General features: G+C 50.0%; 2 protein-coding genes across 2 annotated transcripts in view; both read right to left on the bottom strand.

Annotated features, from left to right (window-relative positions):
• Nucleotides 1-1160, bottom strand: part of LOC112144867 — a 13396-nt gene extending 12236 nt beyond the window's left edge. The window contains exon 1 of the mRNA XM_024269708.2: nt 895-1160. Within this exon, the coding sequence (XP_024125476.1) occupies nt 895-925 (31 nt within the window). The 5' untranslated portion in view covers nt 926-1160. The remainder of the gene's footprint in view (nt 1-894) is intronic.
• A 2220-nt stretch (nt 1161-3380) lies between these two features.
• The window catches only part of mcm2 (minichromosome maintenance complex component 2), a 9709-nt gene continuing 2317 nt past the window's right edge, over nt 3381-10772 (bottom strand). The window contains exons 4-20 of the mRNA XM_024269706.2: nt 10348-10478; nt 10135-10273; nt 9961-10058; nt 9751-9872; nt 9474-9681; nt 6935-7069; nt 6680-6871; nt 6494-6587; nt 6342-6420; nt 5536-5707; nt 5330-5456; nt 5097-5209; nt 4866-5030; nt 4726-4800; nt 4475-4657; nt 3701-3856; nt 3381-3605 (exon numbers count right to left, since the gene is read on the bottom strand). Of these exons, the coding sequence (XP_024125474.1) occupies nt 3495-3605; nt 3701-3856; nt 4475-4657; nt 4726-4800; nt 4866-5030; nt 5097-5209; nt 5330-5456; nt 5536-5707; nt 6342-6420; nt 6494-6587; nt 6680-6871; nt 6935-7069; nt 9474-9681; nt 9751-9872; nt 9961-10058; nt 10135-10273; nt 10348-10478 (2300 nt within the window). The 3' untranslated portion in view covers nt 3381-3494. The remainder of the gene's footprint in view (nt 3606-3700; nt 3857-4474; nt 4658-4725; nt 4801-4865; nt 5031-5096; nt 5210-5329; nt 5457-5535; nt 5708-6341; nt 6421-6493; nt 6588-6679; nt 6872-6934; nt 7070-9473; nt 9682-9750; nt 9873-9960; nt 10059-10134; nt 10274-10347; nt 10479-10772) is intronic.

Raw genomic sequence — 10772 nt, 5'->3', positions numbered from 1 at the left:
CATTTGTTTGGCGCGTCATACAATAACCGGACCCAGCGTCAGTCTCTCAGCGACTTTGGATTTTTGATGCAGTCGCTACAACTGGGTTTGCCAAAACCGTGAGCTGAAATATTACCTAAACTCCACAATAGCCTAAAAAATCTTAGTAAATGTCAAAAAAGTCCAAAAAGCTATCAGAATGCCAATTTTTAAAACTGTAACTTTTTAACATAATTTTGAATAATAAAGAGGCTGGAATATTATTCCAGAATAAATCAACTTAAACCTTAAAGAACTTTCAATATTTTACTATCCATAAAAATATATTTTGTCAAAATTATAGAAGTTAGAAATGAGTCCAAGATAACATCGGGTCATTAATAACAATGATCTGGAGGGCCGTATCCGGCCCCCGGGCCTTGACTTTGACAGTGTGTTTTAGAGGTTTGCATGGAGAGAAACGTGTGTGGAAACATGTGAAGCATTCAGACTTCCATCCACCACAGCATGCAGACATCTCCGGACCAGATTCACAGGATCTGCTGATGAGATCTCTGCAGTTCTTTGTGTTCATCATGTGTGAAAGTTTATTCCGTTTTTTTCTTCATTTCATTGAATTGATGCTGAGGATTTGCTTGTCATCTTGTTACCATGATGGTCCAACATGAACCACCAAAAGGAAACATTTGGCTTTGGAATTCAACCTAGACGGTTTGGATCTTAGAGGATCAGCAGATCTGGAGATCTGGATTGAATCATTTGGATTTTCTGTTGGCGTTTGGCTGTGTGATGTCATTACAGGATCTGCTGTCAGGTGTGTTTCTGAAGATGACTGCAGGTGAAACGCTCACGCGGGCTTTCGTCCGGTTCTGCTGCGTCACACAGATGCTGTTATGAACGGTACCGGAGACTCACCCGCGACAGAGACGAGAGGGAGGCCGGCCATGGCTGCTGCTGCTGCCGCAAGGATCCCGCCAAAGCTCCGGTGGGCCGTTCGGTTCGGTTCTGAGGTTCGGTCCCGCAGACGGTGAGAGAGCGGCCGAGCGGCGTCAGTGCGGGAGCTGCATCGAGCGGCGGCGATGCGGAGACATGGCCGGTCTGCAGGTCCTGCTGCGTCCGCTAGGTGTCGCCAGAGCGCTGCGGGTCGGTGATGCGTTCACGGCCTGGTTCTAAGAATATGTAAAATCCATACGTGTTTTTGTCGTCCTGTTTCATTCACAGTCAGGTTCTCTTCAGACTTTCGGAACTGAGCCCACATCAACAACAATAGTCGTGATTTTCCCCAAAATTGAGTTCATTTCTCCCAAGAGTTTCATACTTCAGACCCACTAGAAGAGACTAAATAAAACATAATTTACAAACTTAATAATTCTGGAACCACATTTTCCACTTGATATCTAAGAGTAAAAATAGAATCCAGAATAACTAAAGACAAACCTCTATCCATTGGATCTGAATTCTATGGTGAATAAATAAATGAAATGGTGAAAAAGGTGAAAGGGTGACTCTAAATTGCCCCTAGGTGTGAATGTGAGAGTGAGTGTGTGTGATTGTGGCCCTGTGACAGACTGGCGACCTGTCCAGGGTAAACCCCGCCTTCGCCCATCAGTGGCCAGAATAGGCTCCGGCACCCCCGCGACCCCGAAAGGGACGAAGCGGCCAAGAAGATGAATGAATGAATATTCTCCCTCCTTTGTGTAAAGATCAAAGTGGTCAGAGACAAAACTGTCATTCAAACAGAAGAAAAATAAAATCCTGTATTTTATCTGCACACACGAGATTCCACATTATCTTCCACAATAAGAGCATGATGACATCATCGTGTTTAGCTCCATGGATGAAACTAAACTGGTTTTCTACTCAGTGAACACACCAGTTCATCTGTGACAAACAGAAACTCTCATGTAAAATATTTGACTTCATTTCTGTGTACGATTGCTGGAGCTGCACTATAGACAGTACAGAGAGAACTGGACTGATCATCCCCTAGAAACAGGAAGTGCCTGCTGGTTCCAGAAAGCCAAAATCCCATAAACTTCTATAGAGAAAAAAATAGTTAATTCACAGTCATTCTATTTGTCAGAATAACCGTTCTGGATCTGCCGTCTTTTAACGTCTTCTCAAACTTTTTTTTTCTTCTTCATTTTTCATATATATTTTCTTTATGACAAGTTAGTAAAGTTATAAACTAACCAATCAAATGCCCTAATAAGAGCATGTGATGCCTGTTGGCCCCTCCTCAGACGTTCAAACCGACAGATTCTCGAACCAATCACTGCTTACTAACGCCGTCCGGTTCAAAATGGAGAAATCAGGCGATATCACTACTGCAGAAAAATGGCGGCTGAATCGACTTCCTTCCGTTGGAACCCGAGGTACCAGACTCTCCATTCATGTCAATGGGCTGCACAGTGGAGTAGTGGTTAGCCCTCTTGCCTGGTTCAAATCCCAGCTGGGTTCTGTGGATCTTGCGCGTTTCCTCATACGTGTGGGGTTTTTTCCCTCCCAAAGTCCAGAGTCATGCTTCATAGGTGATTGATCTCTAAACCGTCTCTAGGAGTCAATGTGTGACCGATGACCTTCACCCAACAGTAGCTGGTGGTGGAGAGTATTGATCTGAGCATCTATAGGAGCAAAACTCAGTGTTGACACTGGCGTGATGAGATGGTAGCAAACAAACTTGATAGTTGAATGCAGGACTGGACTGACAAAATCAATTAACCGATCTGAGATTAGATCAATAATTGATCCATAAAAGTAGAGATCAATCTAACACATAAAGCTAAAGTCCGCTAGCTTGATGCTAACGTTTATAGGAATTTCCCATAGGATGGTTAATGCTAACGCTCGGTCAACCTAAACATACATTCTGACTTAACATCTTTATCTGAATTTTCCCAACTCTTTTCAGGAAATATTTTTAAACTAATTATTTGAGTCTAAAATATCGTTTTTTTCCTCCTACTTTCTTCTTCTTCTAGAATAAGGTGTAATGCTATAGCGCGATCGCCACCTAGTGGCCAAACTAAAACATCCACCAGAAGCAGAACAATGTTTCCAATGTTAATGATCTGAACATTTTAGTTAGAACTTCTCCTTTAGAGAATCCATGTGACAAAGTATGATATTAACAATCTCATTATTTCACTGATCTCTAAGATATGTAAACTCAAAATAGAATTGGGAGGATCGAAAGAATAAAAGAAAAAAAAAATTGGAATAGAATCATTGCCGTCTCTGGAGCATTGAATCGATTCTGGAATGTATTGACGATCCCCAGCTCAGTTAAATGTCCACCTTCAAAATTTAAAGACTGGAGATCAATGTGAAATTCCTGACAGGAAGTGGAAGTTCATGATGTTCCTGTAGTGTAGATGTGATAAAGGATGAAGCCCCTCCTCTTCTATTGCATGGATTTATTTCAGCCTCTTTAAACCAGAAACATGTACATCTATTTACAGCTGAGAGGAGCAGTCCGTCCTCCCAGAACCAGAACCAGACGAGGAGAACCGTCCTCAGAACTGCTGCAGGATCAGCTTCTTCTTCCCGTCGTGGCTGAACTTGTTGGAGCGGAACAGGTCGCTGTCGTAGAAAGCCGTCAGGCTGTGGATGTTGATCTGCCGAGCCTGGAGAGGAAAAGCCAATCAGATGAGCCAATGAGATCAGCCTGATCCGAGGGATCTGCAGATACTTCAGCAGACAGAAATCCTCTTCTTCCCACCTTATCCTGCAGATCTTTCTCTGGGATCTCCACGGCGTCGTTCTGCACGCCGTAGCGGTTCCTCTGGTAGGCAACCTGCTCGGCCACCAGCTGCTTCAGGATGAAGAGCAGCAGCTCGTTGTTGTCTCTGCGGAAGGCCAGGTACCGGGCGAACGTCTGGACACAACCACAGGTGGTCAGGAGCCCCGCCCACAGTTCTGCTGGCTCTACACGGATCCACGGGGATCTACACGGATCCACGGGGATCTACATGAAACTAAACGGATCCTCAGGGATCTACACGGATCCACAGAGACATACATGGATCCAGAAAGATCCACAGAGATCTACATGGAACCAAACGGATCCTCGGGGATCTACAGGGATCCACATGGATCCATACAAATCCATAGGGATCTACAGAGATCCACAGGGGTCCACAGAGATCTACATGGAACTAAACGGATCTACTGGGATCTACACGGATCCACGGGGGACTACACGGATCCACAGGGAACTACACAGATCCACAGGGAACTACACAGATCCACAGGGAACTACACAGATCCACAGGGATCTACTGGGATCCACAAAGATCTACACGGATCCACGGGGATCTACACGGATCCACGGGGAACTACACGGATCCACATGGATCTACATGGATCTAAACGGATCCTCAGGGATCTACACGGATCCACAGAGACATACATGGATCCACACAGATCCACAGGGATCTACATGGATCCTTGGGGATCTACACTGATCTACACAGATCCACGGGGATCTACTGACCTTCCTCATGCTCCTCATGACGCTGAACTTCTGCGTGTCGATAAAACTCTCCAGCATGACTCGGATGGCCATGTTGACGTCGTCCTCCAGGACGTAGTCCCTCAGGTGCATCTTGGCGTGGGCCTCGGCCATGCGGATCATGGACTCGATGTGCCGGACGGTGATGGGGATGCTGCCAGTGGCCTGGTTCAGAACCGCACTGTCAGGTTGAGAAGACGCTTCCCCAGAATTCTACCGAGAAGTGAACTCACCATGGACTCCTTGCGCAAGTCGCTGTAGATGCGAGCCACCTTGTCCTGGTCCATCTGGTTCAGTTTGGGGTGGACCTGCAGAACACGGGAGTCAGAAACATGCCTGCTCTGGACGCTCGCACTCCGGTTCTGCACTGTACCCGCTCTTTGGCGTAAATGATGTACTTCCTCAGGAGGTCCTGTGGGATCGGGGGAACCTCTGTGGTGTTGGGCAGCACCATCTCCTCCAGAGCCACGCCCCCTTCCTTGGTGCTGGGGTGATGCTTCATGTGTGAGCCAACCACGAAGCGGGCCAGCATCTCATCCTGGAACAGAACCGGGTTTAGAGACGGTTCCTCTGCAGGACAAAGCTGTGCAGAGACGACCAGCACCTGCACGGGGTCCACCGTGTCTCTGACCACGCACAAAACGTCAAAGCGGGACACGATGGGCTCAGTCAGATCCACGTTCTCAGCAAAGGTCAAGGAGGGGTCGTACCGTCCACCTGCAGACAAAGGCCTTTCCTCAGAGAAATCCAAGTATTGATAGCGTTCTGAGCACGCTGGATGTGTTAGCATGGAGACGACAGGTCAGTAAAAGCTGCAGCTCCACCAGGACAACGTACCGATGGGGTTGGCGGCGGCGATAACGGTGCAGCGTGCCTGCAGCGAGGTGACGATCCCGGCTTTGGAGATGGAGATGCTCTGCTGCTCCATGGCCTCGTGGATGCTGGTCCTGTCGGCGTCGTTCATCTGGAAGAGGCAGTATCCACAGTCCCTCACATCATCTGCCAGACGCCCTCTGTGGGCGGAGCCTGGGTGCAGCACTCACCTTGTCGAACTCGTCGATCAGGCAGACCCCGCGGTCGGCCAGCACCAGCGCTCCGGCCTCCAGCGTCCATTCGCGGCTGACGGGGTGTCTCTGCACGTATGCGGTCAGGCCCACGGCGGACGCTCCCTGACCTGTGGTGAAGACGGCGCGGCTGGCCACCTTCTCCACGTACCTGCAGGAGGGGGAGGGTCTTTAGAGGATCTGTCCTCTATCAGAACATCACAGAAACGTCTGGAGGAACGGCCACATTCTCTGCTCCAGGATCGTCCAGAAACGCCTTTGTAAACCAATACATGTGGGCGGAGCCTCTCTGAAAGCTCCGCCTCATCGCCACATGGAAGCATCGACTCTTACAGCTATGTTCAACGCTACGTCTGTCTCTGAGAGGCCGTTTAGAGAAGGGCTGTTCAGCAGTAATCAGAGAAAAATAATATGAGGATGTTTGTAATGAAGAACATCCGTCATTCTGATTGATCAACTTCTCCTCCACGTCGGTTTGAACTTTATGAGTCGCGTCTTCATGAACAAAGTTCAGATCCAAACTGTGGGAACGCTCCCTGAGCCGTGCCGTCTACAGACCGCCACGCCGCAGGACCGCCGTTTGCGTCTCCGTATTGAAACTGGACGGCCGCCACACGAACAGCGTTCAATGTGAACGCAGCTTTTACCAGAGCGCGGCTGGAACCCAAGCGGTGACCGAGAGGAGGAGTGTTCCATTTGTTCCTGGGATGAGAGGATTTCAGAACCAAAACCGCTGACCTGGACCGGAACCAGGACCAGGCTGCACGCCGCTTCTGCTTACATACTTGAGGAACTGGGACTTGGCCGTTCCCGGGTCTCCACACAGCAGCACGTTGATGTCTCCACGGACTTTGTGTTTCCCACCTGAGGGGGAGGAGTCATGTAGGTGAGTGCAGACAGACTCCACCCACACGTCTCAAAGGCAGGAGGTTCGTACCTGGATTTTTGGGTTCTCCTCCAAAGAGGGACAGAGCCAGAGCTCTCTTGATGTCTTCGTGACCATAGATGGACGGAGCGACGCTGGCAAAGACCTGAGGAGGACGGAGGATGAAAAGACCGGCTGAGGCAGATCCGGCCCGTTTCAGCAGAAGCTGATCCAGAGCGGACCAGCAGGAACACCTACCCTCTCTCCAATGCACTCGTCCTTGGACAGAGCCAGGATGGCTTTGACGTCCTCGTCGGTCAGCTCGGCCACGGCCACGCCCTCATCCCTGCGACTGATGTGGTTGGCCAGGATGACGGTGGCGAACACCGGGAAGCCGTTGGCCATGTTCAGGGAGCCGTCGTAGTTGTTGTGGTAGATCCCCGTCAGCTCCTGAGGACAGAGGCGTGGTCACAGCTGGACTCCTCCCATCATTCCTGCTGGAACCACACTTACGATCTCGTCTCCAGGTTTGCAGCTGTCCACCAGGTCGGCCAGCAGGATGGCGTCTTTGGAGCGTGGGAGCCGGCCAGCCGCCACTTTACCCGGACTTTCCTGGATGGTGATCCTCTGGTAGTTCTGATACACCGTCTGTGTGGGGGGGGACACAAGATACTGATCCAATTCTGTTCTGAAACAGTTCCAGGATCGTTCCAGGGTCTGTCTGCACCATAAAGTGCTGTAATCTGATCCTTAAAGGCCTCGTGCGGTGAAGATCGTGATTTTTCTTAAACTGCAATAAAACATTAGTATTTATGTCACAAATGAACCCCCGTATAATTATTTTGTCACCCGTGGCCCCGTGCACTCTCTTCAAGCGTTCAAAGATAGCGCGGTCACTCAGATTTTGGGCAGCCACCGATAAGTAGGTCATAGGTCGTGTGACGTCAGTACAGGAACATACAGCTAGATCCGCTAGTGTTGTGATGACTTTCTGGGCATGGAATTACTTAACATAATAGAATTTGGACTGCCGTGGATTTGGGGATTCGAACGGGATAACGGTGAATAGGAGTGTGGTATTTGGGTGCAGCAATGTGCCGAAGAAGGGGGTCTCCCTTCATGAATTTCCCGTTTCAGTAAAGGAGAGGGGCGCTCCCCGGTCAGGGGGAGGCTTTGAGCCCTCCCCGGCCCTCCGGAGGAGGAACGCGGGGGGTGAACGGGCACCTGGCAGGCGCGCGCCGGATGGCCAGGGTGAGGCCGCCGCGCCGCGCTGAGGGGGGTTTGCGGTTTGCCGTAGGTTCGCCGGACGGTCGTCCGGCAGCTGAGCCCGCACGAAGGGTTTTTACTCCCTCCCGGGGCTGTGAAGCCGGCGGGGGTGGCCTCCGCGCGGTGCGATGGAGGACCCCGCTGGCCATCTGAAAAGAGGACCCGCGTGGGGGTTGGTTGCGCGCGGGAGAGGAAGGCCGAGAGGGCGGCGGGGGAGCGAGCCCACCCGTCGCCGCAGCAGCAGCAAACCCGGGTGGGGGGGCTCTGTCCGCCTCGGCCCTGGAGGAGGACGACAAAGGACGCTCCGCGGCGGCGCCTTTCCTTTTCCGGTAATGATCCTTCCGCAGGTTCACCTACGGAAACCTTGTTACGACTTTTACTTCCTCTAAATAGTCAAGTTTGATCGTCTTCTCGGCGCCATCGCTGTATGAGCTTTCACCATCGTCATCCGAAGCCCCTGTATCCTCAGATGAGGAAACCTCCGGTTCAAACTGGTAGGGCTGTACACCCTCCGAACCCTGTGTTGTTAAAATTCCCGTGTTTGATGAAGGCTCATCACCTTCATCCAAAGAAATATCCACTAAATCGTGGTCTACGTCGCTTCTCAAACCGTCCACCATTGTTGTTTACACTCTGGGATCCCTGAGGTGACGTCACGCGCAGCCCCCGCCCATCAACACCTATCGCCCAAATTTAAAGCTGTGCACGACCATAAAATGATCAATAACATCCCGCTGGATCATTTTAAGTGAATATTTTTATCAGATTAGTTTTCCAAGTTCCATTGACTTTCTAAATTTAAAAAAAAAATTTGCCACTGCACGAGGCCTTTAACCTGTGATTTGATCCATAATCTGATCCTCCTCAGAACTCCAGAGTTCGGTCATCATTCTAAGATGAAACTTTTTTTCCTTGTAACATGAATCTGCGTATGATCTGCTTTAATCCAGAGAAAGAAACGAGTATTTGAACTTCCTGTCAGGTTCTCCCTCATGATTTCTATAGGAGAACCTTCAGAATCACAGAGTTCAAATACAACAAGAAACAATAACTGTAACAGAACGTCGTGTTCTCTGAAATCAGTCACAACCATTCAGACAGAAGACACTCTGGATTATAAGATGAACTGTCGCTTTTTGAAATAAGCAAAGACTTTTCCAGGATGTTTACAGATCCACAGAAGTTACATTTAAGACATTTTGAAGACCGTTCAAAACCAAATTCATGTTTACAGAAAATGAACTAATTCAGCAGACGAACAAACACTCAGTAATGGACCAAAACAAACCAGAGTCTGAGATTAAAACACAATTTAAACACCATTATTATTAATAAAGCATAATTACTATTCACTATTTACTAATTACTAAAGAGAAATCAGTAATTAAAGTAGTTATTTATTATCTTGTGGTGCAGCAACAAGAGTTCATGTGAATGAGCTTCACTAGCTGAGAATAAACAGGTTTTTCCTGGGATTTTATAATGGAAACATGTATTTTAGAAACTTTAACAACATTTATAATCAAACAGATATAAAGTACTTCAAAACACGCTCATTACGATGTGCTCCTTGAGGAGAAACACCAATAATGTCTTTGATCTCATCAATGTTAGACATAAATTCTTCACTGTAACCCCGCCCACGAAGGACAGAGATCCACATTTCAGGAGAATCTCCGATTATGAACCCGGACGAGGAAACGCGTCTGCAGATGTTCTTCTGGAACTCTTCAAAGTAAATAGACCTCATCTCCATCATCTGCAGTTCCAGGTAACCGGTTCTCACCTCCTCCATGTTGACCTCGAAGGGGCCCTGAGACTGGCACTCGGGGCAGGAGCCCGGCTTCACCTCCTGGTTCTGGTTCTGGAAGAAGGGTCCCAGCACGAAGCTGCACTTGTTGCAGTTGTACTTGACCATGCTGAGCTGGGGCAGCACGCCGGTGCAGCTGCTCACCACGCCGCTGGTCCGGATCAGCTGGTTCAGGTGCAGCTGCCTGATGGGAGGAAGAGGACAGTTTTTGGGGCGCCCCCCCTCCTATGTATGTGCTGGGGGGCGGACCTACCGGAGCGCCCGGATCTCCTCCACCAGAGGCAAGTTGGAGACGCGCACGTGGATTTCGTGAGCGATGCGGTCGTACTTCGGGTACATGGCGAGAACGACCTCTTTGGCCGCTTCATCAAAAACCTGAGAAGAAGCAGGAAGAGTCAGAACATTCCTGCATCTGTGGGTGGAGCTTAAACCCAGACTCCTCCCACTCAAACAAGTCACTGACCTTCAGCATCTCAGCCGGAGCTTCTGGCAGGAAGTAAGCCAGGACGTGTTCCCGCGCCGCCAGGTCCTCGTAGTTCACGACCAAACTCTCCCTGTTCTCTGAAACGGCATGGGGGAGGGGGGGTCATTGTGGAGGCGCTCGCTCACAGGTATCATCCCAGAGGGGCGGGGCTACCTTTGCACATGTCACTGATCTTCTCCTTGAAGACATTGTGGCCGTTTTCATCCACGTGGGTCCGAAGGAAGTTCTTGAAGCGGTTGTAGATTTCCAGGCGTGGCGCCGGCATGGAGACCCACTCCCTCACCGTGTGACCCTGCAGGTCACCACACCGGGGGGGTCAAACATCCACTCTGGAGTCCAAACACACCTGCAGCGTCTGCCACAAACCTTCATGTCCTCCAGGTTCTCGATGCTCTCAATCATCTCCTCGTCTTCTCCGTCCACTAAACCCTCCGCCGCACGTTCCGCCAGCCGGCGCCGGCGAGCCGCGGGACGCTCATCGTCCTCGTCTTCACTGTCTGAAAGACCAACAGAGGTTCCTCCATCAGGTTCCTGCCCAACCCCTGGTGAGCAGGCTCCTCCCACCAGCTGTAAACCCCACCTCCAGGTGTAATCCCCGCCTCTGGCTTTAAACACCACCTTCCGCTTAAACCTTGCCTCCAGCTTTAAACTCTGTTTTAAGATTTAAGCCCCACCCCCAGCTGTAAACCCCGCCTCCGGTTTTAAACCCTTCCTATGGCTTTAACTGTGTCTCGAGCTTAAAGCCCAGCCTCCAGGTGTAAACACGCCCCCACCATGAAAGCTCTCCTCAC

Source organism: Oryzias melastigma, linkage group LG5 (genome assembly GCF_002922805.2).
Source record: "Oryzias melastigma strain HK-1 linkage group LG5, ASM292280v2, whole genome shotgun sequence".
NCBI classification, from domain to species: Eukaryota; Metazoa; Chordata; class Actinopteri; order Beloniformes; family Adrianichthyidae; genus Oryzias; species Oryzias melastigma.
This window is presented reverse-complemented; position numbering and strand designations above follow the sequence as displayed.